This window comes from Centrocercus urophasianus, unplaced genomic scaffold (genome assembly GCF_019232065.1).
Source record: "Centrocercus urophasianus isolate 14NV4802_14NV808 unplaced genomic scaffold, USGS_Curo_1.0 seq_37, whole genome shotgun sequence".
In the NCBI taxonomy this organism is placed as follows: domain Eukaryota; kingdom Metazoa; phylum Chordata; class Aves; order Galliformes; family Phasianidae; genus Centrocercus; species Centrocercus urophasianus.
The window spans coordinates 5,603,108-5,625,846 of NW_024884944.1; the positions used below are offsets into that span (position 1 = coordinate 5,603,108).

General features: G+C 48.1%; 2 protein-coding genes across 3 annotated transcripts; both read right to left on the reverse strand.

Moving 5' to 3' along the window:
• Positions 1-42: 42 nt before the first annotated feature.
• On the reverse strand, positions 43-7,718 carry SLC37A4 (solute carrier family 37 member 4). 2 transcript variants are annotated; one of them, XM_042832105.1, is made up of 9 exons: positions 7,525-7,718; positions 7,206-7,438; positions 6,112-6,355; positions 4,857-5,015; positions 4,442-4,527; positions 3,577-3,690; positions 2,925-2,990; positions 1,799-1,937; positions 43-1,522 (listed from the first exon to the last, which is right to left on the reverse strand). In XM_042832105.1, the coding sequence occupies exons 1-9, from the start codon at positions 7,670-7,672 to the stop codon at positions 1,356-1,358; spliced, it is 1,356 nt and encodes a 451-aa protein (XP_042688039.1). In that variant the 5' UTR covers positions 7,673-7,718; the 3' UTR covers positions 43-1,355. The 2 variants fall into 2 exon arrangements, with proteins under 2 accessions (XP_042688039.1, XP_042688038.1); XM_042832104.1 differs by lacking the exon at positions 2,925-2,990.
• Positions 7,719-8,689: 971 nt separating this feature from the next.
• On the reverse strand, positions 8,690-22,549 carry HYOU1 (hypoxia up-regulated 1). The gene is made up of 24 exons (XM_042832096.1): positions 22,273-22,549; positions 21,968-22,061; positions 20,682-20,760; positions 20,392-20,546; positions 20,221-20,297; positions 19,911-20,092; positions 19,187-19,302; positions 18,234-18,417; positions 17,613-17,747; positions 16,628-16,710; positions 16,397-16,529; positions 15,887-16,074; positions 15,550-15,688; positions 15,380-15,440; positions 14,566-14,648; positions 13,757-13,951; positions 13,130-13,329; positions 12,389-12,476; positions 11,683-11,805; positions 11,232-11,365; positions 10,794-10,878; positions 10,114-10,366; positions 9,361-9,444; positions 8,690-8,867 (listed from the first exon to the last, which is right to left on the reverse strand). The coding sequence occupies exons 1-24, from the start codon at positions 22,547-22,549 to the stop codon at positions 8,806-8,808; spliced, it is 3,210 nt and encodes a 1,069-aa protein (XP_042688030.1). The 3' UTR covers positions 8,690-8,805.
• Positions 22,550-22,739: the final 190 nt, after the last annotated feature.

The window sequence follows — 22,739 nt, forward strand, 5'->3', positions numbered from 1 at the left end:
TTCTGCTTTCACCAATCTCCTCAAGACAACCAGAACCCTAAAGACACTGCTCCAGTTTTATTTCACAGATAGTACAAGATATAATTAAGTACAAAATGTCCTTTACTTTCATTATTTTAATTAAGGCTGACCATCTGCTCTTGCAACCAAGCTGCTCAGTTAAGTACCTGTGATTCCTCATGAGTTGAACTCTCCTCTTCCAGGATCCAAAAGCAATAAATCCCTCTGGGGAAAGCATGAGGATATTCAACGAAACCATGACCAGAAACCTGAGTCCAGTTATTGCCAAGAGTGTTGGGTTAGAGTGAGCAGTGCTGCCCACAGTCAGCAGTAGCCCTGCTCAGGTTTTCTCTGAGACAGACCAGAGCTGTAAGAAATGCAGTTTGGGGCTGAAAACGTTCTAGATCATACATCTTTTAATGACAAAATGCAACCCAATGCTAGAAATACTAGCTTACATAAAACTTAGCTGCAGAAGATGTGTGCCCGAGGCAACTGCTGTTGCAATACCTGCTCTCAGCTATCCTAGCTGCTCTGCAGTGTGCGCTGCGAGCCGAGCTGGCAGCAGCTGCCTACCTTGCAAATCATTAACATCATAAACAGGAGTCACACTGGGCACAATCAGTTAACAGAAGGAGCTTCTGTAAATGCTTTTCCCTGAAGTGCTGAGAGTTTTCTTGGAAACCTGCCTATTTCTAAGTGGCTGTGCAGAGCCACCTCACAGCACATCAATGTTCCGCTTGTCCAGAACATAACGCTGCTCTATAAAAACCAATCCAGGGTAAAGCTAAAGCAACACTGCTCTCAAATCAGTTGTGGAGCTGTACCGTAATAATCATTATTCACTGTTCTGTCAGAGGTCAAGGGCAGAGATAGCAGGGAGCTCTGGCCTAAGTCAACTAAGACAGCTGCATTTACAGCAGCTGCAAGAGATGAATGAACACAGCAAAGGTGCAAATCAGTGCTCCTAACAATGAGGTCAAATGACAGTTAATGGCCGAGAACAACAACAAGGACAAAATGAAATGTGACAGCACCTGAAGCCAGTTATTTTACAGCACTTTTAGCTTAGTACCTCAGGCTGTGAGACCTGCTTGCTTTACCAATAGTGCTGTAAAAAGGAGGTACAGTAAAATCACTGCACGTGTAAACTAGCTGAATTATCACATCTCAAGGGAAAAAGCCATCAGTAGCAGGAACTTTGTGTCTTCAGGCACGTGAAAATGAATGAGAAATTGAGATTTTTATCTAGGTTGCAGCAACAGGTAAACTCACTCTTAGGCCAGTTAAATAAAAAACAAGTATCATTCATTCGTGTCAGTGCAGGAGCATCCTTTTCACCAAGCAGTTTATCCTCAGTCAGCTTTCCTGGGAATCCGCCCCATCTTGGTGCGGATGTTCCTCAGTAAGAAGAAAGCCACAGTGCTCACAGCACAGGTGATTTCAGCCACCCAGAAGGCTGTGGCCCAGCTGTAGTGCTTGGCAATGGTACTGAAGGGCAGTCCAGCCAGAAATCCCCCAACTGTAATGAAAACAAACAGAAAGCTAGCAACACTTGAACTTCTCACTTTCACCTGGCGATTCTGCTTTCTAACTTTTTGTTTTAGGTATTGTTTGAGCTTAAAGCACGTGACAAAAACCTGTCACATACACCAGAAAATGTCTCTGGGACTTCCAGCTCACATGTCTGCTTGTTAGATGTCTTCCTGTGATCACTAACTTGGCACTGAGGGGTCATGCCATACCTCACCAACAACATGAGTCAGTTTCTGGGAAGGGGGGAATGGACATTACTCACCATTGGCCATCAGAGCCACAATGGCATGGGAGGTGCCACAGAGGTTGGCAGGGGCACTTTCGTTGGCTATAACCCCAAACAGGGCGATGGGCCCATATGAGGAAAACCCAAACACGGCTCCCAAAGTCAGGATCCACAGCTGTCAAAACAAACAAGATCTTTGTGTTTTGCCACTGCCAAGTCAGCAGCTACATAGGTGCACAGTACGAGGAAGAGGCTTAGACATTTTCTGGCTGGCACTGATTCCTTAATCTGCAGACAGAAGAGCTCAAGCCTCAAACAACAACCCAGCTGCATCTCCTACACATCAGTCAGCAAGGGCGAGCTTCCCACTGTCCTGCAGGTCAGCCTCTAAGCTGTGTGCACACGACATGCCCCATTCTGTAAGGAAGAACCAGAACATAGATGGGCATGGGTAACAGGCCTGTGAAATGACAGAGAACTGCAACTCAGATCATCTCTAAAAATGATTCCAGGGACACTTGACTAAAAAAGCCATTCTCAGTTCAGATGCAAGCAATGGATCAGATAGGGAGAAAGACTAGCTAATAACTTTGCTGTCACTAAACAGAAACAACAGTAGCAAAACAGCAACAAAAGCTCAACATTTTCAGTTTGGTGTTAGCATACACAGAAACATTCTGAAGCAGGTAGTTCTTTCTAATCACTTATGGAAAGACAACAAAGGGTAAGTAACTGTCCAGCCTCCAGATCACAGCATGCCTTATGAACAACACACACTGTTTCAAGATGCTCAGGAGGGAGTAAGCACCATCGTATAGAATCAGGAAAGAACTTGCCAAAGTTACACAGAAGAGCACCTGCAGGAGAAGGATCATTCCTTCTGAGCACACTCAAACCCCCTTAAGTAACTAAATTTCACCCCATGAGCAAATATCCTCAGAACTTCTTATATGAAACTTGAGAGTTCTGGATTCAGACTTTTTACAGTCAGTTAGTGTTATCAAATGGTTGTAAGAAAAGGTTTCTTTTACGAAACTTACAGTAATCTTCTGAATGCCCTGGTTCTAAGGTCTGTAGTGCTAACCAACCTTGCAGGATTGGAAAAAAGCAGATCAGTGAAAGCAGAAACGGGCAGAGGGAGAAAGAAATGCAAGGCAGAAACCTCGTGTTCTTTTAGGCCTGTAAGATCAGCTAGAGGTTGGAAGGCTACAGTCCAGAAGTGATTTTCCTGAAGAAGAAAAGAGCAAGATGGAGAAAATATACATTTCAGTTATTTAGCAGTGTCAGATTCAAGTCAGGTTTATGCTTAGAAAAAACTGCCAGCTATCTTTAATGCTGAGAATCACTGAACATGACAGACACCTATTGCAAAACATCAACACATCCATCATTTCATTGCTAGGCAGCATCCTGCACCTAGGACTACAGACTCGGGTCAGTTTTCACACTGAAGCTTCAAAGCTGCATTTATCAAAGGCTGCACCAAACTCCTTGCTGATCAGCTGTCAGCAGAAGTGCCCTACATTTCTCTGCATGGGCAGCTCTTCTCATAGCATAACGTAATGACATTACATTGACAAAAACTGCCTGAAGTTACTCTCCACCAAAAGGAATTTTTACATTTTCTCTTGGTTTACACCTCTCCTCCATTGCCACCAGTGGAACCGTTTTCACTTGGTCAGCCTTCAAACACAACACCTAACCCTGCCATCCCACTGTGTTTGCGTGGCTCCCCTCAAGGCACCCCTCAAGGCTCCCCTCCTACCCCCACACCCTGCACTTAACTGCTGCCCAACTGCTTGAGCATGGATTACCTTGGGAGAGTTGCCTGTGACTGTTACCCGGAAGAGGAACATGGAGACACACATCCCTGCCATCATGGAAAGGAGCAGCGCGTGCCGAGGGTTCCCGTAGTTTGACAGACCGACCTGTGACACAGCCAGGAAAAACAAGGGTGAGAGCCTGCAAGGATTCCTTCCAGCTTTTATTCATAGTGACGAATGCCATCCTCACAGCCCTGTCAGAAACATGAGTGGTGCATCAGAAGCACAGCTTTTAGCAAGACTTCTGGCTTCCTTTGAAGAAGAACCCGGTGAGTTGGGTTTTAGTTGTCTTCTGGCTGGAAAAAAAACTAATTATCAACAACCACATCGCATCTGTTTCAACATGGAAATTCGGAAAGCACAAAGCAGAACTGGGAACGGGCCTATTTCTTGCAGCTGTGTCCTGCAGAGGCAACACCAGCCTGACTGCACCCAGTTAGCACCTCTGTTATGCTGCTGAGATGGGCTGTGTGCCTCCAAACTACCTCTGTGTGAAGGGAAAGAGAGGGGTTAAACCAGGAATGGTCTGGTTTTTAGGAGTCCCATTTCAAAGCAGGGTCATTTAGACACAGCTGCATCCAGAAGAGCTTGGGAAGGAAGAAAGAGACATGAAACTGAGAATTTTCTAGCACAAAGCAGCTGTGCTCTGCCTACACGTCCTGGGCATCCTGAATCTCCAGAACAACATAAATGTGTGCACAAGGAAAGTGTATGTCTGTGTGCACCGATGCAGGTATTACAGGAAGAAAAAAATATACCCTGAAGCACTCCCCAAAGAAGCCACAAACAAAATTCAGAAGCAGCTCACATTGAAGCCGTGCTAGCACACAGCTAGCATGCACACCTGCATACTTACTTTTGCTACTGCTCTGTCAGAAAGGTATCCAGCAGCAATGCTTCCCACCAGGCCCCCGATCTCCAAGGCACTCATGTAGGAACTACCTAGATCAGAGCCAAGGAAACAACAGTCTGTCAGCTGTGGTTGATGTGCTTTAGACCAAGCTCAGTGCTGCCAGTTTACTGCAAGCTTCGAGCAGCACTGCTGGATGAGATCCTCCAGCTGTGCAGGAACACCACAGTCTGCCAGGAGGGCACAGAACAGCACTGAGGCACTCAGCACATGCAGTAACTGTGTCAGCAACTTATTTCAATACCTGTGTGCATCAAAGCAGCCAGGTGTGTCTGGGTTCTCTTGCTGTTCCCAGCTGAGCTCTCTGAACACCTCTCAAAGACACACACACAACATCTAAAAGCGCGGCTTTGCATCTTACCCACAAGCATGGATTGTCCCCTCTCCTGGATCAGGAAGAGCTGTCCCCAGTCAGTACAGCAGGTTTTCACACCAAACACCACCAGGTAGCCTGTAGAGAGCACCCAAAGATAGGGCGAGAGGAGCAGCTCTGCCAAAGTGCTGTTGTCACTGGGGGAACCTATAAGAAAGATCAGGATCAGTGTTACTCCTGCTTGAGCACTGCCACAGAACCACAGCAACTCAGGGGCAGCACGAAAAGCTGTCAGAAGAGCATTTCTGCATAAGGACACCCTCACAGGGAAGATATTCATCCAGAGACGCTGACTTTCAGGCTGTACCTTGGTCTTTGCATCAGTCACACCCTGCAGACGTGTTCTCCCCAAAGAACACCCCAAGGAAGCAACACTGCTTTCTTACACTAAGAGAGGCAGTCCAGCAGCACATGCATCACAGGACAGTGCAGGTGATGGATGAGTTTCCACTGGCCTTTAAAATTCAGCAGCAAACTTATGTTGCAATTCTCCTCTACCTCTTCTGCTTTCAGAGAAGCATCACACTCAGTACTTTGAACAAACATTTACTAACCAGATGTCCTAGTTAGAACAGAAAACACTGAGCAGAGTCCACCACAAGGCAGGGGTCAGGAGAACTGTGGAGGGGTGAGGGGAGAGCTGCCTGTCCTCTGCAACAGGGGAGAAAAGCTTAAGGAGCCATTTCCTGCTGCTGCACTTTTTCCTCTCCATTACCCCCTGGAAGGCTCTGCTCACAATCCATAAAAACCAAGGTCCCGTGAAAGCAGGGTGGTATTCAGTATGAGGAAATAATATGGACTGGGGGATGAAGCAACAACATTCATGGGCTGGTGGACTGAGGAACAGAACTGCAGTGATGGCCAGGCCCTCCCTCTGCATGTCGCTTCCACAGCCTCAGAAATACCAGCCTCCACCTGCATGTAGCTTGGTGTATGATTTTTATACGTGTGTGTGTGTTTCAGCTATAAGCCATATTATTTCATATACATACCTATAAAATAAAGCACACACACATATATATACATATATGTATGATTTTAAAGTAAAACACAACAGCTTGGCACTTAGCAGAATAAAGCTGCTGAAAGCATTCCCTTAAACATATCCTCCTGAGCAGCAGTTTCAGGAAGAAGAAAGGACTGAGAGCTCTGCCCACTGAGGGTGACACATCTGTACCTGAACACACAGAAGGCACAGCAGCATCTCACACTCTGCTCACTTACAGCTGAATCTATCGCTCACCTTTCTTCCCTTTCTTGGTTCCTTGGTCAATGTTGGGCAGCCCAACATCCGCTGGCTCATTTTTAATCAGGACAAGGCAAACAAAAGAGACAATCACGCAGATGAAGCCAGAGAAGGACAAAGTCATGCGCCAGTCGTAGTTCAGAGACACGAGAGCAGCCACAATGGGGCCTAAGCCTCCAGCCAAGTTCATGCTTGTAGACAGGATTGCCCACCAAGTCCCAAACTGGGAAGGCTCAAACCACTGTGCAACAACAAGAAAAATGGTGTAAGGGATGTGAAAGAAGAATGCAGTGTTGTACCTGAAAAACCTCAATATAACTCCAGTCTGAGTGTTCTGGGCAACCCGAGTACAGCTCTACAAGTCCAGTTGAAGCGGGAGCCTCTCCTCTCGATCTGGGTCGTGTAGGAAGCTCCAAATGTTACGCCAGTGTCAGTCACAGGAGCTTGACAGGTGTTTGTACTGTGAGCCAGCTCAGGACTATTTCCATTTAAAGACGATGAAACTGAGCCATGGGATGGGAAAGGCAAATCTGTGAGCGTGCAGCTCTGTGTACTCACTGGGTAGGAGCTGCTCCTCCTGGAAACGCTGGCACTGCACTGTGAGCAGTAAGGGGAGAGCTGGGGGATCTTTAGGACTCGTTGCCGCGTTAAGATCCACACTAACACAAGGAAGAACTTCACTGTCAGAGTGACGGAGCCCTGGAACAGGCCGCCCGGAGAGCTGTGGGAGTCTCCTGCTCCCGAGATACTGAAGACCCATCTGGAAGCCCACCTGGGCACCTGCCGGTCGGGGGGCGGGCGATCTTCGGAGATTCCCTCCCAACCCCAGCAATTCTGTGATCAAGCGCTGGGCTTAACCATCAGCTCCTCACTGAAAGGTGCGCTCGGAGCCATTCGGCTGTCGGCCACACGAGAACGGCTGCAAGCTCCGCTCGCGAACGCCTTCAGAACGCGCGGCGCGGATGGCTCGCAGAGCTCACAGCGGCGCACAGCCCGCTCCGACGGCTCCCCTCCGCCCGGCTGCTCCGCTCGGAGCCGGACGCCGCGGCCGCTCGCCCCGTTTCCCGGGCTTTTGGATCCCGAACGCTCACCTTCCGCAGCACCTTCCCGCACGGCGGCCAGCCCAGCCCCTGCGCCAGCCCGTTCAGGAACCACAGCGCGGCGAAGGCACCGACGGAGCCGCTCCACGAGAACAGCACGTTGACGATCCCGACGAGCAGCAGCCCGGCGGCGAACAGCCAGCGCGCGGACAGCCGGTCGGACAGCACGCCGCTCACGAACTTGCTGACGGCGTACGCGGCGGACTGGCTGCTGGTGATCAGACCTGCGGCGGCGCGGCGCGGTGTCAGCGCGGTGTCAGCGCGGCGCTCCCGCAGCCCGGCCCGCAGCTCCCCGCCCGGCCGCACTCACCCAGGTCGTCTTTGTCTAGCGGCACCTCGGCCATGACGGCGGGCATGACGAACGAGAAGGTTTTGCGGTTGAAGTAGTACAGCGTGTACCCGACGAACATGGCTGTGAAGATGACCGCCCGGTACCGCCCGTACCCGCCGACCGCCATCGCGCCGCGCTCCCAGGAACGCCGGCCCGAGCGGAGCGGAGGAGGCAGCAGCACCGAGCCCTGCCAAGAACCGGCGGCCGCGAGCGACCCCAGCCGCCCTACCTAGCGCGGAAGTCCCGCCCCCCTCCGCCTTTCCCATTGGACGCCGCTCCCCGCGCCCCACCCCCGCTCCGTTCCGCCGCGCGCGGCATCCCGCGCTGCCGAAGGTCGCGGTGCGGCTCCGCTCCGCCGCGCGGAACTGCCGCCAGCTTCTAATTCTCAAAGCAAACAGGACTTATGTTTTTTTCCTTAAAGAGACGGGCGGGAAGCGTCGTTTTAATTTGTTTGGACGGAGGCCAACTGAGAACAACACGGGATGCACAGCGACACGAGGTGCCCGGGGGCCCGGGGCGGGGACACGCGGGGCACGGGGAGCAGTGCGAGCACACGGACAGCGAGGGAGCAGAGTTCACACACTGCCGGGAAGGTCTGGTTCGGCCCACAGTCCGTTGCAGGGGTCGGTCTGACTGTCAGCTGCACTGAAGCTTTCATTCTGCTGTCATTCATTCTTGGCTTCAGGAAACTAAACGCTCAATTAATAGTTTTCAGACTCTGCTACAGAGCGTGGATAGAAATGGTTTTAATTGCAGTCTGTGGAAATAGACACATCTCGTTCTCATCTGCTTCCCCGCTCCTCTTCCCCTTTCCCACGGCTCCAAAGGAAACACGCCTCCCCTCCCTGAAACCACACTGCAGGTCGGGGCTGCAGACACCAACCATCCCAGCACCCCTTCAACCCCACTGCCCTCCTCCAGCTGAGCTGTGGCGCATGGCACACGTTCCAACTTGCTTCAAACATTTCTTAAATCGCTTTCTCCCTACGGCAGAGTCACAGTGGTGACTTCTGCACTGAAACAACTCCTGGTGGGCACCTTCCTGCCACCTTCAAACATGAAAGAAAAACAAAAAACAACCCCAATTCACTAAGTTAGTAGCGGCAAAATCCCCAGAAAGAAGGAAATGTACATCTCTATCCCATTGTGTTTTCAGACTGTTTGTTGTGTTCCATTTACATAACTAACCCAGTCCATTATAAAAACAAGAAGGTAACGATGAAATAAATAGATGTTGACACTAGAGGGATTTCAGGGGTGTTACAACTCATCGTTTTTCCTGCTTTCTCCTTCAGCTTCTGCTTTCTTCTCTTTTTTGGACCCTGTGCAATGAAGTAAACACTGTTACACGCTGTAACAGCTTTAACAGCACAGCGCAAAATCAAAAGTCACTGATATTCATTAACTATTCAATTAAACTTTTGATCTATGGTACATAAACCAAGGGAATGTTCCTGGAACTGATACTCAGCTGCAGAGTGCTCAACACGTGATCCCCTCACCTGTTGAAAACTGGATATCCTCAAAAGAGATGGCAGAAAAACACCTGCACATCAGTTCCTTAAGTGCTCTGACAAAGGCAGGCTTAAGCAAAAGGTCTGGCTATAAACTGCTATAAACCACTGTCATAAAGGCATAAATCAGCTTTGCACTGAACACTGAAAACGTGGAGCAGTAAGGAACCAAAGATTTTCATCCTAAGAACTACTCCATAACCTGGAGTTCTACCACATTCCACCTCCTACATCTAAAACATGAAGACAAAAAGCCTGCACTCAGCCCCCAAGTTCCAGACCATTATTCAAACACACTCACCGGAGTCTGATCCAGGCTCATCATCTGTCACTACTTTCTCATTCGTAGGGGGTTCCTTGGCTGGACTGATATCCTCAGGTTTCTCTGTATTTCAAGCAGAAAGAAACAGCACAGAAGTGAAAAACTACTGAGATCAGGTGCAAGGAGATCTGGTGACCAGCAGTGGTATCTAGCAGGACACTGCAGTACTTCACTCTGACAGCAATCTCTTTACAACACTCAAAAGAGAACTTCATCTTCTCACTGCCTCTGTCTGTTGGGCATTCAGTCCCTAGAAGCCCTGGAGATTCACCCACTGCACCCACCAGCAGCCTTAGGGGCTGCGACTACAAGCAGAACGTCTTAGGCAAGAGGAACTGTGCTGACAAACACAGCAGTCCAGACTGAAGAGTAACAGGGCACTCAGAATTTGAGGATCTTAAAAAACTTAGGAAAATACCAAGTCTTAATGATGATGATGATGATTTTTTAACGAGTATCCCCCAAGCTACAAACCTCTCTCATCTATCTATTCCTTGACACAGAGCACAGCTGTGAATACTTGTTCTAGACATCCAGAAGGCAACTGACAGCTTGTCCTTCTTATAAAGGATACAGCCAACACACCCTAGGAAATACAGGGTTTCAGAGGGGAACTAGGAGGATCATTTGATCCTTCAGCTAACTCATTTTCACATATTTAGCTGCCTTCATTGAGTGCTACTGTACGGTAATTGTATAACAGTAAGGACATACTCTCCCACTGCTCCTTACCTTCTTGCTTCCCCTCCGTGGGAGGGATAGTGTTCTCACTCTCAGAGGTTGCTGTAGCATTCTTGCCTGAATCGGTTTTAGTGGCATTCTTCTCCTTTTTGGGTTTTGGTTTTGCAAACTTGGCCTTGTTCAGAAGATATTGCACTTCCCTGTCCAGGCCTGCTATCTTCAGCTCTATATCTTTGGACAGCAGGACAGGTTTCTCAGCAGGAGACAGCTTATTCTGTTCTGCCAGGGTCTCATTTTTCCATGCCTGTGGGATGGGTGGGGAAAAGTACTTTTTGGAGACTTCTTAATTCCAGGAATTACTCTGTATCAAACCACCTCGGAGTCATTGCTCCTGAGCCTTCTAATATCGCTCAGGATAACACTGCTCCTTTCAACTAGTTTCTTAGTTACCCAGGGGGCAAAAAGAAAGAGAACTCTCAAAACCCAGTGGAGAGCTGCATGTAGCAGATGATGGGCTGGGAGATAACTGTCCACATGCAGAACAAGAACGATTATCCCCTGGTGCTTTCTGAGGTCACAGTGGGGATTAGAAGACACTGAACACACAAAAGGTTTCTGGTGCCATTGAAACAAGACATGCACTCTCTATTCCCCAACCTGGAGTGAAAGCACACAGTTACTCAGAACAAGCAGCACAACCCAATCTGCCCCATCACTGCAACCCTCATTACCATTGTTTCATTGATTGCTTTTTCCAGTGTACCCAGTTCCACCTCTGTGAATATCTGGTCAGACTCCGGGATCATTCGGGCTCCCCTTAAAGTTAAAAAGAAAGTTTAATTTTGTTTAGCCAAACAACCATGGACAGACTGTGCTAGGAATGGGAAGCAAGGCCAGCAGACAGCCATCACAGCAGCGTGAGGCCATAGGACAAAGAAAAAAACTCCGCTTGGAAATGGTGCATACAGCTATGGATGCTTTCCTCCTTCCACTTTACACAGGGTTTGCAAGCTTCTGTTAACACAATCTGCAGAACTAAGCTCTAGGGAAGCTGAATTTTGGCCACCTCTCCTCACAGGCATTAGTGACTTCCAGAAAATATTTAACGTGGTCACGTTTTGTACACATCTCTTACAGTATCAACTCTTCTTCCTAGCAGCTTATCTTACTTGAGGAAGATGTTTGAGTGGTTAAGCAGACTCTCCAGGGCAGCCAGCCGTTCTGGCCATTTCCTCCTTTCCTCGACACGGAAGAAGAGGTTCCTGCAAAGCTTCTTCAGCTCTGCAAGCTTGTCTTTCAGCTCCTGTGAATGGAGCAGAGCAGAAAGGAGAAAATTAGCTTGCCCAGTGCCAACTCCAGAAGTTATAACTACAGCTGTGTAGTTCTCTATCAAGTACACTATTTCCATATAGTGAAAATATTAAATCAACAGGTTATTGATGAGGCTGCTCAAGATCATTTGTGAAGCTGTGACCGGAAGAACTAACACACATTATGTCCATGCACAGTGCAGTGAGGAAGCAAGACATTCTCAACATTTACATTAGAAAGGATCAAGTTGGATCTATGAGCTCACGTGGTTATGTCAGCTGTAGCAGACTGGTATCTTGACTGCAATACCTTAGTTGCAGCTGCATAGCCCTCCTCCTCCATCCAGTTTGAAGCTTCACTAAGCTTTTTGGAAATTTCTTCTCTCTCCTCCTCTGTTGAGACAAACAGGTACTCTTCTTGGTAAAGCTTGTCCTGTAAAGAACAAAGCAAGGACTTCCTTCAAATACCACTGACTGCGGAAGGAAAAACAGCCAGTTCACCTGCTTCTAATTGGACTGGGCCCTGATCTCCAAGGGTGCTGCATTTGCTGACTACAGATTCTCCTTCAGCCCTCCCAAATCTGGGCTCCTGCTCACAGCATTACAAGGTGCAAGATGGATGCACACGGGGGGGGGGGAGCAAGCAGTGGGGGTCACCAGGTACATGATGATAAAGGTTGTTGCTAATTGCCTCTTCTGTACAACAGCCTTTGAGAAGCTGTAGCTTCTGTCCAGCCTGAGTGCAACTGATCCAAAGCACACATACAGGCATACATATGGGATGCTGGAACCACAAATCTAACATGCTGGAAACACTCCAGTGAAGTGGTCATTCTGTGCTGAAGAAAACTCTCAGCTCAACGTGTTTGATAGGCCTAATGCTCGTAGAAAAAGTGACTAAAGGAAGAGAGCTGAGCTCTTCTGATCAGCTCACAGAAGATCCATATCAGCCAAGCTACACAAGCCACTTCTACCAACATTCCAGGAATTCTTATTCCCATATATTCCTCTCTTACCTGGGTCTCAAAAATGAATGACTCCAAGCTGTTGGCTGATTTTTCTCTTTCCTGTTTCTCCAGATCTCTGACTGTCAAATCTTGGAGCCTAGCAAGTGAACAGAGCAGAAATTGAAGGCAGCAAGCGCCTTCAGCTGAGTGCCATATCACAAACACAAGTGCCTGTGCACAGCTGCACCATGCGAGCAATTACCATTCCTTCAGTCCTCCATTTCTAGGAGAAGGTGACAGATGGAAAAATAACGAAGAGCAAAGAACTCAGAAAAGTTCAACTCTTCACCAAACTCACAGCATTGACAATTTAAAATCTGAAACACTCCTTGACTAAAGAAACCCAGCAGAAAGTATTAATATTTGCACAATGCTTCTCTGGCTGCTGCTATCCCCACTACCTCCAAGATCCCTGTTAGATTGAGAGCCACCTCTAGGCAGATTGCTGCAGTCCCAGAACACTGACACAACAACATCTACTTTAGAGATATTTTCCCCTGGTTCACTTCAAGCAGTTGCCAAAGACAGGAAGCTAATCCAAGGCCAGACGGCTGCTTCAGGCCACGAAGCCCAATTTTCACTCAAAGCACATCAGTTTAAGGGAGTACAAAAGGAATCACTCTTGCACGGGGAACAGAATTCAGGAAAATCTACTTTTTTTTTTTTTTTAAGCCTTCTCTTTGTTTGGTCCCAAAGCAACTTGTTTCCTTCATGTAGAATTTTAACCAAAGAGAGCCATTTAAAACGTACTTTTTCATTGAGCTTTTCAGTTCATCCTCCAACAGGTCAGGCACATCATTTATATCCAGTTCCATCGTGATCTCATGGACGAGCTTCTGCTTCTTGGGTGCTTTGATTTTTTTCTCTTCCTCTGCTTTGGCAGCAGTGCCTGCACCAGAACTTTTGGAGAGTTCTTCCTCTTTTACAGTTTCTCTATCTTCTTTAGGATCCTATAACAGACAGAATGAATTTTTAGGCAAGGGGACAGATTTACTTCGTATTCCAAATAGTCTGAAGGACATTTTAATGCAGCTGAACTCGAAGGACCTGGTTACACAAGACTGGTCAAGGAAGCAAGAATAAAACTTGGGCGTCTGCAGGGCAAAAGTGGAAGTGTGCACTGGCACACAGGAATATTGGGGAATTCTGACACTGCCCTTTAGCCTTTGAGAGTGTTCTAAGAGAGGCCTGCGTAGAAGAGAGAAAATGCATTTACTGCAACTGAAGACAAACTAACCAACTTTTTCCAAGGCGGGGCATTTATAGAGAAAGAAGAAATGCCACTGACCGTTTCAAGACCATAAGAATAGTATTTGCTACCTTACATACTACTCAAACACCAAAATCTCCATCCCATTCCTTCCACACAAGGCTTACCTGAGCCTCCGATTTCTCGCCTTCTTCGTTTTTCTGAGACTCTTCCTTAGGATGGATGGCTTCTGCCTGATCTGGAGGTGGTGACTGCTGTTTCTCCTCTCCCTGTTCTTCACCAGCATCTTCTGCACTACTCTTCTGGCCCTGTTTCACCCCCTGCTCTTCTTTAGCTGCTTCTGCTAGGCTTTCTTCTTCTTCCTGGTCAGCATAGGAAACCAAGAGAGTGCTTCTTAAGTAGAAATTCCATGCACATTTTTCACAGAACAGAAAATTCTCTGCATAAACAGAGCATTCACAGTGCCTTCATTCACTGGTGAGGGAATGCTCTAGGAGAGCTAGAGCCAGATAATTGATTAAGAGATAATTCAGTGCAGGACATGCATCCAGGGCACAGAATTTTCATCTCACTGGAAGGAAATTGGATCAGTACTGCCAGAGTAACTGCAGTTGTGCCTATGTTACCCACGAGGATGCAAGGAGCCTGGTAGACCTGCACTAACAATGCACAGGCAGAAACCTATTTGTATGCCGCCAAACAACTTAGAAATGAGAGACTTCTTCAGAAACAAATTATTTAAAGTTAGTCCACCATTGCTAGACTTGCCAGCAAACCCCCCCCATATTTCTTTAAATGCATACCACATGAAACTTGGAAGAATTCTGCATTTCCTGAAAAATACAGACTTAAAGTCCTGATGCTCTGCCAGTCATCCTTAATCCTGCTCACGAGTTGCTGTCTCTTTAGCAGCTCCAGCAAGAACCAGGGGCTCCCCAGCCTCTAAGCATCAGGGCACTTAGCCCAGGTGACTCACCTGAACTGAATCTGTCAGGTTCTCTCCAGCCTCTGGTACTTGGCCACCGCCCCCAAACAGGCTTGAGATGGTGTTACCAAGTTCTGTCAACAGGAGACAAAAATTGCAGAATATAGTGCTTGCAAAGGAGGATGACAGCCGACTTCAGCACTCAGTTCTCCTTCCAGTTGTGATAACCACCAAGGAGCTTCCTAACTACTTCACATACACTACAGAAGCTCATTCTTTCCTGACTTAATTTTGTGTGCTTACAGAAGTTTGGCCTCCACCTTCGCAGGAATATGACCTGAAATTTGTAACTTCAGCTAAAAATCTCCAAGTTTCAGCCTGTGCCTGCGTCAGCCCTCCCTGCATCTCTCCTTCACCGCCAAACACGCACATTTCCAACTTCTCTCTACATGGCAGTTTATGCGCTTGCTCTAAAATCCAAACAGTGCAAAGCAAAGATCAGAATATCACAAATAGAAGGGAGAACAATGCAGGGCTGCGAATGCAGGGCTTGCTTTCTGGACAGGCTTTCTGAAATGATCAATTGTAGATGAATAAAGAGAGAACACCAATTTCTCAAGTTGCAACGCATGCCAGTCACCATAGGAGCAGATGACATCTCAGACCTCCTTGCAAAGGACACCTACAAAGGGCTTTTAAGTTTTCTGGAGCTGTACATACATTCCAAGGCTATGGTTAACTCCTTAACCTCCTTCCCCTCTCACACATGGTGCCTGCTGTGCTCAGATAAACAGCAGGCTCATAATAAACCCGACTCCTGCTGGTAAAACAACAGCCAGCATGAATATCGAATTTCAGCATTTACTTGTCAGCGTTGACTCCTCCTCCAGCTTGTCTTCCACCAAGGTCTCAAACACAGATTCCACCTTGGAGAAGCGAGCAGAGAATTAGTTTTAAGCAGGGACCTTCACGGCCATAGACAGGGACAGAACTGGGGAAACACACAGGCTGACAAACATCGCAGGCAGTGCTTACCCGGTCAAGACTCAGCACTCCACTCTCATCCATATTGAAGTGAGCTTTGATGCCTTTGGACTCATAATCTGAGTGCTTCTTAAAACTCTCCCCAACTCCTTTTAGCCTCACTGTAGTGAGATTCAGAGATCCAAAAATTCTGATAGAGACAAAAGGAGAAAATGATTGGACATCAGCTGCAGAACAGCCAGTCACTTCTCACACTCATGGCGATGGACAACTGCACAGAGTAAGGAACTGCCACTGCTGGTGTGCTGAGCACGTACCGGTGGCCATCCCATCATAGGCTGGGCACACTGCACACCACAGAGCTGTCTGCTCAGCTGCCTTGACTCACCGCAAGTCATCCTGGTTGAGGAAAGACAGATCTCCATAGTTGACATAGAACTCAAAGTCATCAGTGTAGCGGTTGAAAGTGATGACTTTACGCTGTGGATAAGGAGCCATGCGCTGGAACAAAATCCTCTTGTTATGCTTTAAACTCTTGGATTTATCATCTTCCTCAACTTCACGAGTAAACTCCACCTGCATCACGAATATAAAATAAGACACCACAACTACAAACTTCCTTCGCAGCATTTTACATTAGAGGTTTACAACAGCATTTGGATGTTCTACCTCACGTAAATGTTGGGGGACACGTAAGCATTTTGCAACACATTTCTGCACTTATTGGGTAAATCCTTTCTGTATTCCTGAATACTCTCTTCTGTTTGCTTTTTATGATTGGCAGAAAGATCTGCTTAACTTCTTTACCCCCTAAAAATATCCAACAGGTCACCCGGAATGTTCCTCCCAGCACAGCCCATTTACCCACATGATGCACAAAAGGTGAACAAAGCATTACCTGGATAGGAAACATGGCTGCATCTCGAACCATGAAAGGCTTCACCTTAAAGGCTTTGCTCAAAGCAGCTGCCTGGTAGACTGCACCCATGGCAGCAGCCTCATCAGCATTGATATTCTTGCCCAGTTCCTCCCTGTGAAGCAAAAAGCAGGAGGTATGAGCTTTGCAGCCACTGCCACGTGCAGCAGTTTACAATAGGAGACATACTAGAAGGGGGCCTCAAATACTCACTTGCCCACAGCTTTCAGCAAAACTTCCTGCACTTTGGGGACCCGTGTGGCACCGCCAACTAGAATCACCTGGTCAATTCCATCCTAGGGATTGGAAACAGTCACCTTGTCTTTGAGAAAGCAATTTTGGAGAGCTAAGTTCAGGGTTTCCTTACGCTCCTTCCCTAGGCACCACACAGCAATGCGGTGCTTTGAGAGTAACCACGCTACATGCTGCAGTCCCAGTGCAGATCAGCGCCTGAAGTCCCAGACACACTGACACAAGCCATGCCAGCAACAGGAACCAGGTCTATCAAAAAGGTTTGATACAGACACTGCTCAGTCCCCTGAAACACGGGACTTTGATCAGAATCAGTTAAACAGACCACAGTTTACACCAGGGGATCAGTGACTCACAGGGTGAGCTGGAGCAGAAGAGATGAAAACACTGCACCTTAAGAGGGGAATCAGTGTGTTGCTCTGAATATCAGAGCCAAATGATGCTCGAGAGCATCCTGGCTGAAATGCCGGAATGGGAACATTTAGTAAGTTTCTCCAAAGGACTGCATCACATTTGGTTCAACTACAATCAGCAAAAGGGCTTCTAAGTGGAGTGCCCAAAAGTGAAGCCTGTACAGCAGTAACTCAGCTTCCATGCAATTTGAAGGTAAAACTGCAGAAGAGAGACCAGAACTGTCATCCCAGACAAAACAGTGAAAGAGCAGTCTTTAAAATCTAAACCCCAAGAGTACAGATTTAGTAACAGAAACAAATCAACCCTTCAGCTACCTTGTTTCAGGTGGAAAGTGCAGACAGCCATGACAGACTCCTGCTCCACAGTGCAAGAAGTAACTTCTGCAGCACCAACACCACTCCCTTTTATAGCAGCAGGCATCCACACCTCTCAGCAGTGCTAATGCCTCGCCACAGCCACTGATGCTTTGATCGTGAGACAACAGCCCTACCAACAGAAACCTTCTGACTTCCTAATGCACTCCTAAACGTACCAGGTTCATCTCCGCGCTGCTCAAAGCCTGCTGCACAGGTCCTGGGACTCGCTGGAATAAGTCAGAGCACAAATCCTCAAACTCTTGCCTTGAGACTTTGGCTTTGAAGTCAATGTCATCCAGCAGCCCCTCAATCTGCCCAGTAAAAAAGATAAGAATTAAAAATTCACAGAGCATTCTACAACCAGAATCTCTGCCTAATTTGCCTAACATGCAAAAAAGTTCCAGTGTTGTCACTGCACTTAGGACCTTACAGCATTCCACCTGAATCCTGTAGTTGCTGTTGTGAAAGGATGGAACACAGGCACAACAGACAGCTTCTCTTGAACCCAATGGAAGTTTAGTTACCAAGCTCCACACAACTAACCTTCATCCAATGCACTCATTTGATCAGAACAGCTATTAAGTGAGCACAGGTCTGAAGGAGCTGCCAGTGCCACCACCCCTGAAATACTACAGGTGATTCTTTCCAGTATACTGACACTGCAGAGGAGCGGCTGGCATTTAATGACATTATCTACACTATAAGTAGTTAATTCTGTCCACATTCAGCAATTAATCTAAATAACATCATCCCACCCTCAGCCCTAAGAACTCTTGGAGTTCTGCACCCCGCCCCACCTGTGCCATGTGGTCAGCATTTGCACTCAGGACAGTTTTCAGGCGGTTGGCCTCCTTCAGCAGCTTGGCCATGGCCCGGGGATTCTTTCGGACATCTTTCGAGGGGTGCTGATCATTAAAGAGTTTTGCCAAATAATCTCGGAGACGAAGCTCCATCTCCAAACCTCCAAGAGTACGGTCAAACCTGAGCAAAAGAAAGAACCAAGACAGAATAAGCTGCGGCGGGTTGAAAGCAAAGAAACCTCACGTATTATTTCAGAGCAGAAAGCGGTCAAAGATAGCTGATGTACTGTCAGCTGTGACTGCAAAAGAGTAACAATTACCCCCCAAAAAAGATGTCAAGAAAAGAAAGATTCACCACCACAGTAGCCACTGAACAAGAAACATCACGATGTTTATGGCATAAGGCCTTATTGCTAAGCACATCAAACAGCTGAGAAGCCAAGCCATGACTGTGCCAGGTCCTAGGTATCTTGTCAGCAACAGTACTGTGTTCTAGAGTTCAAATTGCTGAGCTGAACATGTAAAGCAACTCTCCCCTTTCTTATTTGGCAACATTTAACTACAGTGCATTTTCACTCCTCTCCAGAAGGATATTCCACCTTTTCCAAACTGTCATGTTCTACTTCTGTAATGCTGTATGAAATGGGATTGAACAAAAATGGATTGAAGCTGTTTAAACAACAGGAAAAATAAAAAGCAGCAGTCTGAAATAGACTAAGTATCAATGTCACTTCCTGGGCTCCTGCAAATTCTCAACTACCTTCTGCACGAGACAGTGATGTCAGAATTATTAATAACCATAGCCATCTCACTCTAAATGCTTTCCACTTTGTTATCCAAATTACCATCCTGAAGTCTCACCGAAAAAAATCTGTGCAAAAGAGACCACGAAACAGAAGATTTCTTTCCTGAGACCTGCAGGTTTTGTGAGACTCATGTTGAATTCTTACCCAATGCCCTGGATCTGCAACTGAGGTTGGGTTCCCGAGTCCTTAGTTTTCACTGTCTGATAGGTAACAATAGTACAAACGGTGCTTCCTGCTCCCATGTCGTAAAACATGATATTCTGAAAAGAGAAGCTGGGACGGTGAAGCAGAAACACCTCGATATCCCCCATGAACAAGGAAAGAACCCATGGCTTTCCAAGCCTGATAGAACACTAAGTTTATCCATGCCCTGGACCAGCTTTACTCCATATGACAGCGATGCACGACTTGTGCTTCAATCAAAAATAAGGAGACGTTCAGGATCATGTATGACAAGCAGACAAGAAAGCTTTTTCAATCATTCTATAAATCAGAAAACAAAGCTTTGCTCTTTCAAAGTTTCTTAAATCTCAGCAAGATCAACTAGTTCAGAGTCAGCCATCCAAAACCTCAAAAAACTGCTGATATTATTCCCCACCAGCTGACGAGCAAGGAACAAACAGCCTTATAAGATGTGAACTCCTATCCACTTAGCTTTCACCACAGAAGCTCTGTGGCCTCTACGGCTGTACCCCACACACGGAGAGTTTAATCTCTTCATCTCATCGATGAACACATGAAGACCGAGGAAACTAGCTGAACAGCAGATCTGTTTCCTCACTGTTGTGGTATTTTGACTCTGTAGCACTCTCTTCCTGCATGCATGCAGTGTGCAGATGCATACTCTGCATCTCCCAGTGACACCTACCTGCGCAGTGGCATTGATGTCTTTTCTCCTGAAAACTCCATAGTTCAAAGCTACAGCAGTGTTGTCATTGATCAACTGCAGAACCTTCAAGTCAGCCATGCGAGCAGCATGCAGCACTGCTCTCCTCTCTGCCTGGTTGAAGTAGGCAGGAACAGTGATTACTGCATCCTTGATGGGCTGCTCTGAAACAGACATGTTCTTCCATTAGAGCAACCACATGCAAATACATTATAACACAATAACAGCTATTTAAGTCCTATAATACATAAACATATGCAGATACTGTAAGAAATAGATAAATCTTTCCAACCTGCAAATTCCTCAGCCAGACCACGTGAATAGTTCAGGACCATACCAAGCATCTCCTCCGGGGAATACTGTAATGCTCTATGAGAAAGAGGAGAAGTTTACAAATACAGTCAGCTCTGCAAGTCCAACAGCAGAAGTCCTACCCAGCAGGAGCCCAGAAGCAGTCACTTACTGTGACAGCTTGAAGATAACTGTCTGTCTTTTCTCATCCTTCACCAGCTCATGCTCTGGGAATCGGGACTGGTACAGTGCCACTTGAGGGTTATCAATCTGCTTACCCAGCAGATCTTGAAAGTATCTGAAGGCCACCTTGGGGGTCTTTATAGACTACAGAAAGAAAGAAAATCATCCAACTGCATCTCTTTGGCTCGGTTACTGTCTAACAAACCTCTCTCAAGAGCAGAAACACGCATTCTGTGCATGTGAATTGCAGCTGGCGTAATAAGTAACAAGAATTCTTACCATTCCTAGTGCGCTATCACCAAAGAGCCGCTCATTCTCCTTCAAAGCAACAGCCACAGGTGTTTTCCTCCGTGATTCCCTGTACAGAAAGGAAATACAAGTCAACACTCAAAACAGAAGTCCTTGTGACAGATGGCAGCGTTTTCAGTTCAGAAAGACTGCAGCAAGATGCTCAGATACCACCTACTGAGAGGAAGACAAACTCCACTAATTGCAAGCGCTGCAGTAACACCACTCTAGAAAATTTTCATACTTTCTAATGTTCCTTACAATAAACTTGACTGAAACATGGACAGAAACCTTTCAAATTAATAACTGAAGCTGTGGAGCAGACCACTGTTCTTCCCATAACACCAGAGAACTTCAGAATGGATGCATCCTCTCTGCTACAAATCCAGCATGAATGCCCTAGGAAGAGTATTTCACTACAACAACTACCAAACGGCTCCAATTTGTCCACTAAGCTCACAAATACCTCTGTGTGCCATCCATTTCTGAACGCCTAGTGACACAACAGCAGTCTTCTAACAAAGCTACAAGAAAACAACTTGCCCTGAAGAGCAAAGACTCACAAGTCATTTTCTGGAACATGCTACTTCATGATTAGACAAAACTTGCTTTATTTTTGCTTTCTTCCACCAGTGAGCAAAGCAAGCCAGCTTCTGCCAATGCCTGCCAAGTTTCAGAGTGAAAAATGCATTTGTTATCTGCCTGAGCCTAGACTCCTATGAAGCAAGGATGGTCCTCTCCAAGCTGCAGTTTCTCCATTTATTGTCTTGAGGACTGGAACTGGCGATAGCACCCAAGCGAGAGGAGGGTTTTATTCACTTCACAAGTGACTGTGGGTTGTGGCAGGTGCAGGAAAACGAACCAGCCTTCGTGCTCCCTTATGGAGAAGTGATAACCCAGCTTAACTCTACACACAGAAACACGATACCACATCCTCTCATGTTTGTAGCACAAGATATTATTCAGACTGTGGGCTGCCTGCTTTTAACACTTCCCCCCCCCCTCACAAAGGGGGACCAAGCACCCTGAGAGAAGGGTAAAGGCCAAGCTGCCGCCCAGCTGCTCAGGTGTGTGCTCCACAGCCACGTCAGGAAGCACGAGTGCTGAACTCAGAGCACTCTTTGCTACATGGAAGGGGATGTTCCTCTTGTGCCGCAGGAACAGAATTATTTGAGCTCCCCCACGATCCCAAAGTTCCAGCCCCTAAAAACCCCCACGTGAGCGGCAGCCCACAGCCGACAGCTGCAGGTAGGTGCGCCCGAAGGACAGCAGCTTACTTGTTCAGGACAATTTCCATCGGCACGCCAGGCTTCACAATGGCAATCTTCATGGACTCGCTGCCCATGTCCACGGACATCACAGCCAGCGGCTCTGCGGCATGGCAGGAAACAGACGTGAGCGCTCGTCCCCAGGGCGGAGGCTGCTCGGCACCGCATGGCCACCAGCCGTCCCCGAGCGGCCGGGGCTGCGCCGGCCCAAACACACCATCGGGGCCGCTATCGCCCGAGCCGGGCCCGGCGGCACGCGGAGGAACGGCAGCCCCCCACATCCCGCCCTCCCCCGCGGCGGCCCGGCCGAGTACCTGCGTGCGGCAAGCAGCAGGCGAGCAGCATCCAGCCCAGCATCCAACGGGGCGCCCGCGCCATCCTCCCGGCCATCGCGGCTCCCGGCCCGCTGCGGCGCCGCGCCGCCCCCCTCCCGCCCGCCGCTGCGTCCGCGGCTCCGCGGCTCGCGCAACCCCCGGCCCGGACGCGGCACGAGCCCATTGGCGCGGACGGCGATGCCGGGAGCCGCACGCCCAATCCGGCCGGCCCGCGCGCCCCCATTGGGCCACGTCGGGGAAAGCCGGAAGCCGGCATGACGGGAGCCGCGCCGCCATTGGCCGGGCACGCCGGGGTGGGCGGAAGCGCGCGTGACGGCGCGACGCGTGCGCGCAGCAGTACCTCCGCGGTGACAAAGGAGCGGGCCGTCCGTTGCCCGCGAGCGCCCCCTGGCGGCCGGAGGACCCCGCCCCTCCCCGGCCTCGCGCCGCACGGTTTCACATCTCAG

Bases quoted from the DNA above. Each gene is read 5' to 3' on its own strand.
- SLC37A4 (XM_042832105.1), bottom strand. From the start codon at position 7,672: ATGGCGGTCGGCGGGTACGGGCGGTACCGGGCGGTCATCTTCACAGCC. The intron at 5,016-6,111 runs GTGAGCGATAGA...TCTTTCTTATAG, and splicing joins AACCAAGAAAGGGAAGAAAG to GTTCCCCCAGTGACAACAGC. The intron at 3,691-4,441 runs GTAAGTATGCAG...GCTGTGTCACAG, and splicing joins CTGACAGAGCAGTAGCAAAA to GTCGGTCTGTCAAACTACGG.
- HYOU1 (XM_042832096.1), bottom strand. From the start codon at position 22,549: ATGCCGGCTTCCGGCTTTCCCCGACGTGGCCCAATGGGGGCGCGCGGG. The intron at 10,879-11,231 runs GTAAGATAAGCT...TTTAACTTTAAG, and splicing joins CACTCAAACATCTTCCTCAA to GGGAGCCCGAATGATCCCGG. The intron at 10,367-10,793 runs GTAATGAGGGTT...CCCATCCCACAG, and splicing joins AAGCAATCAATGAAACAATG to GCATGGAAAAATGAGACCCT.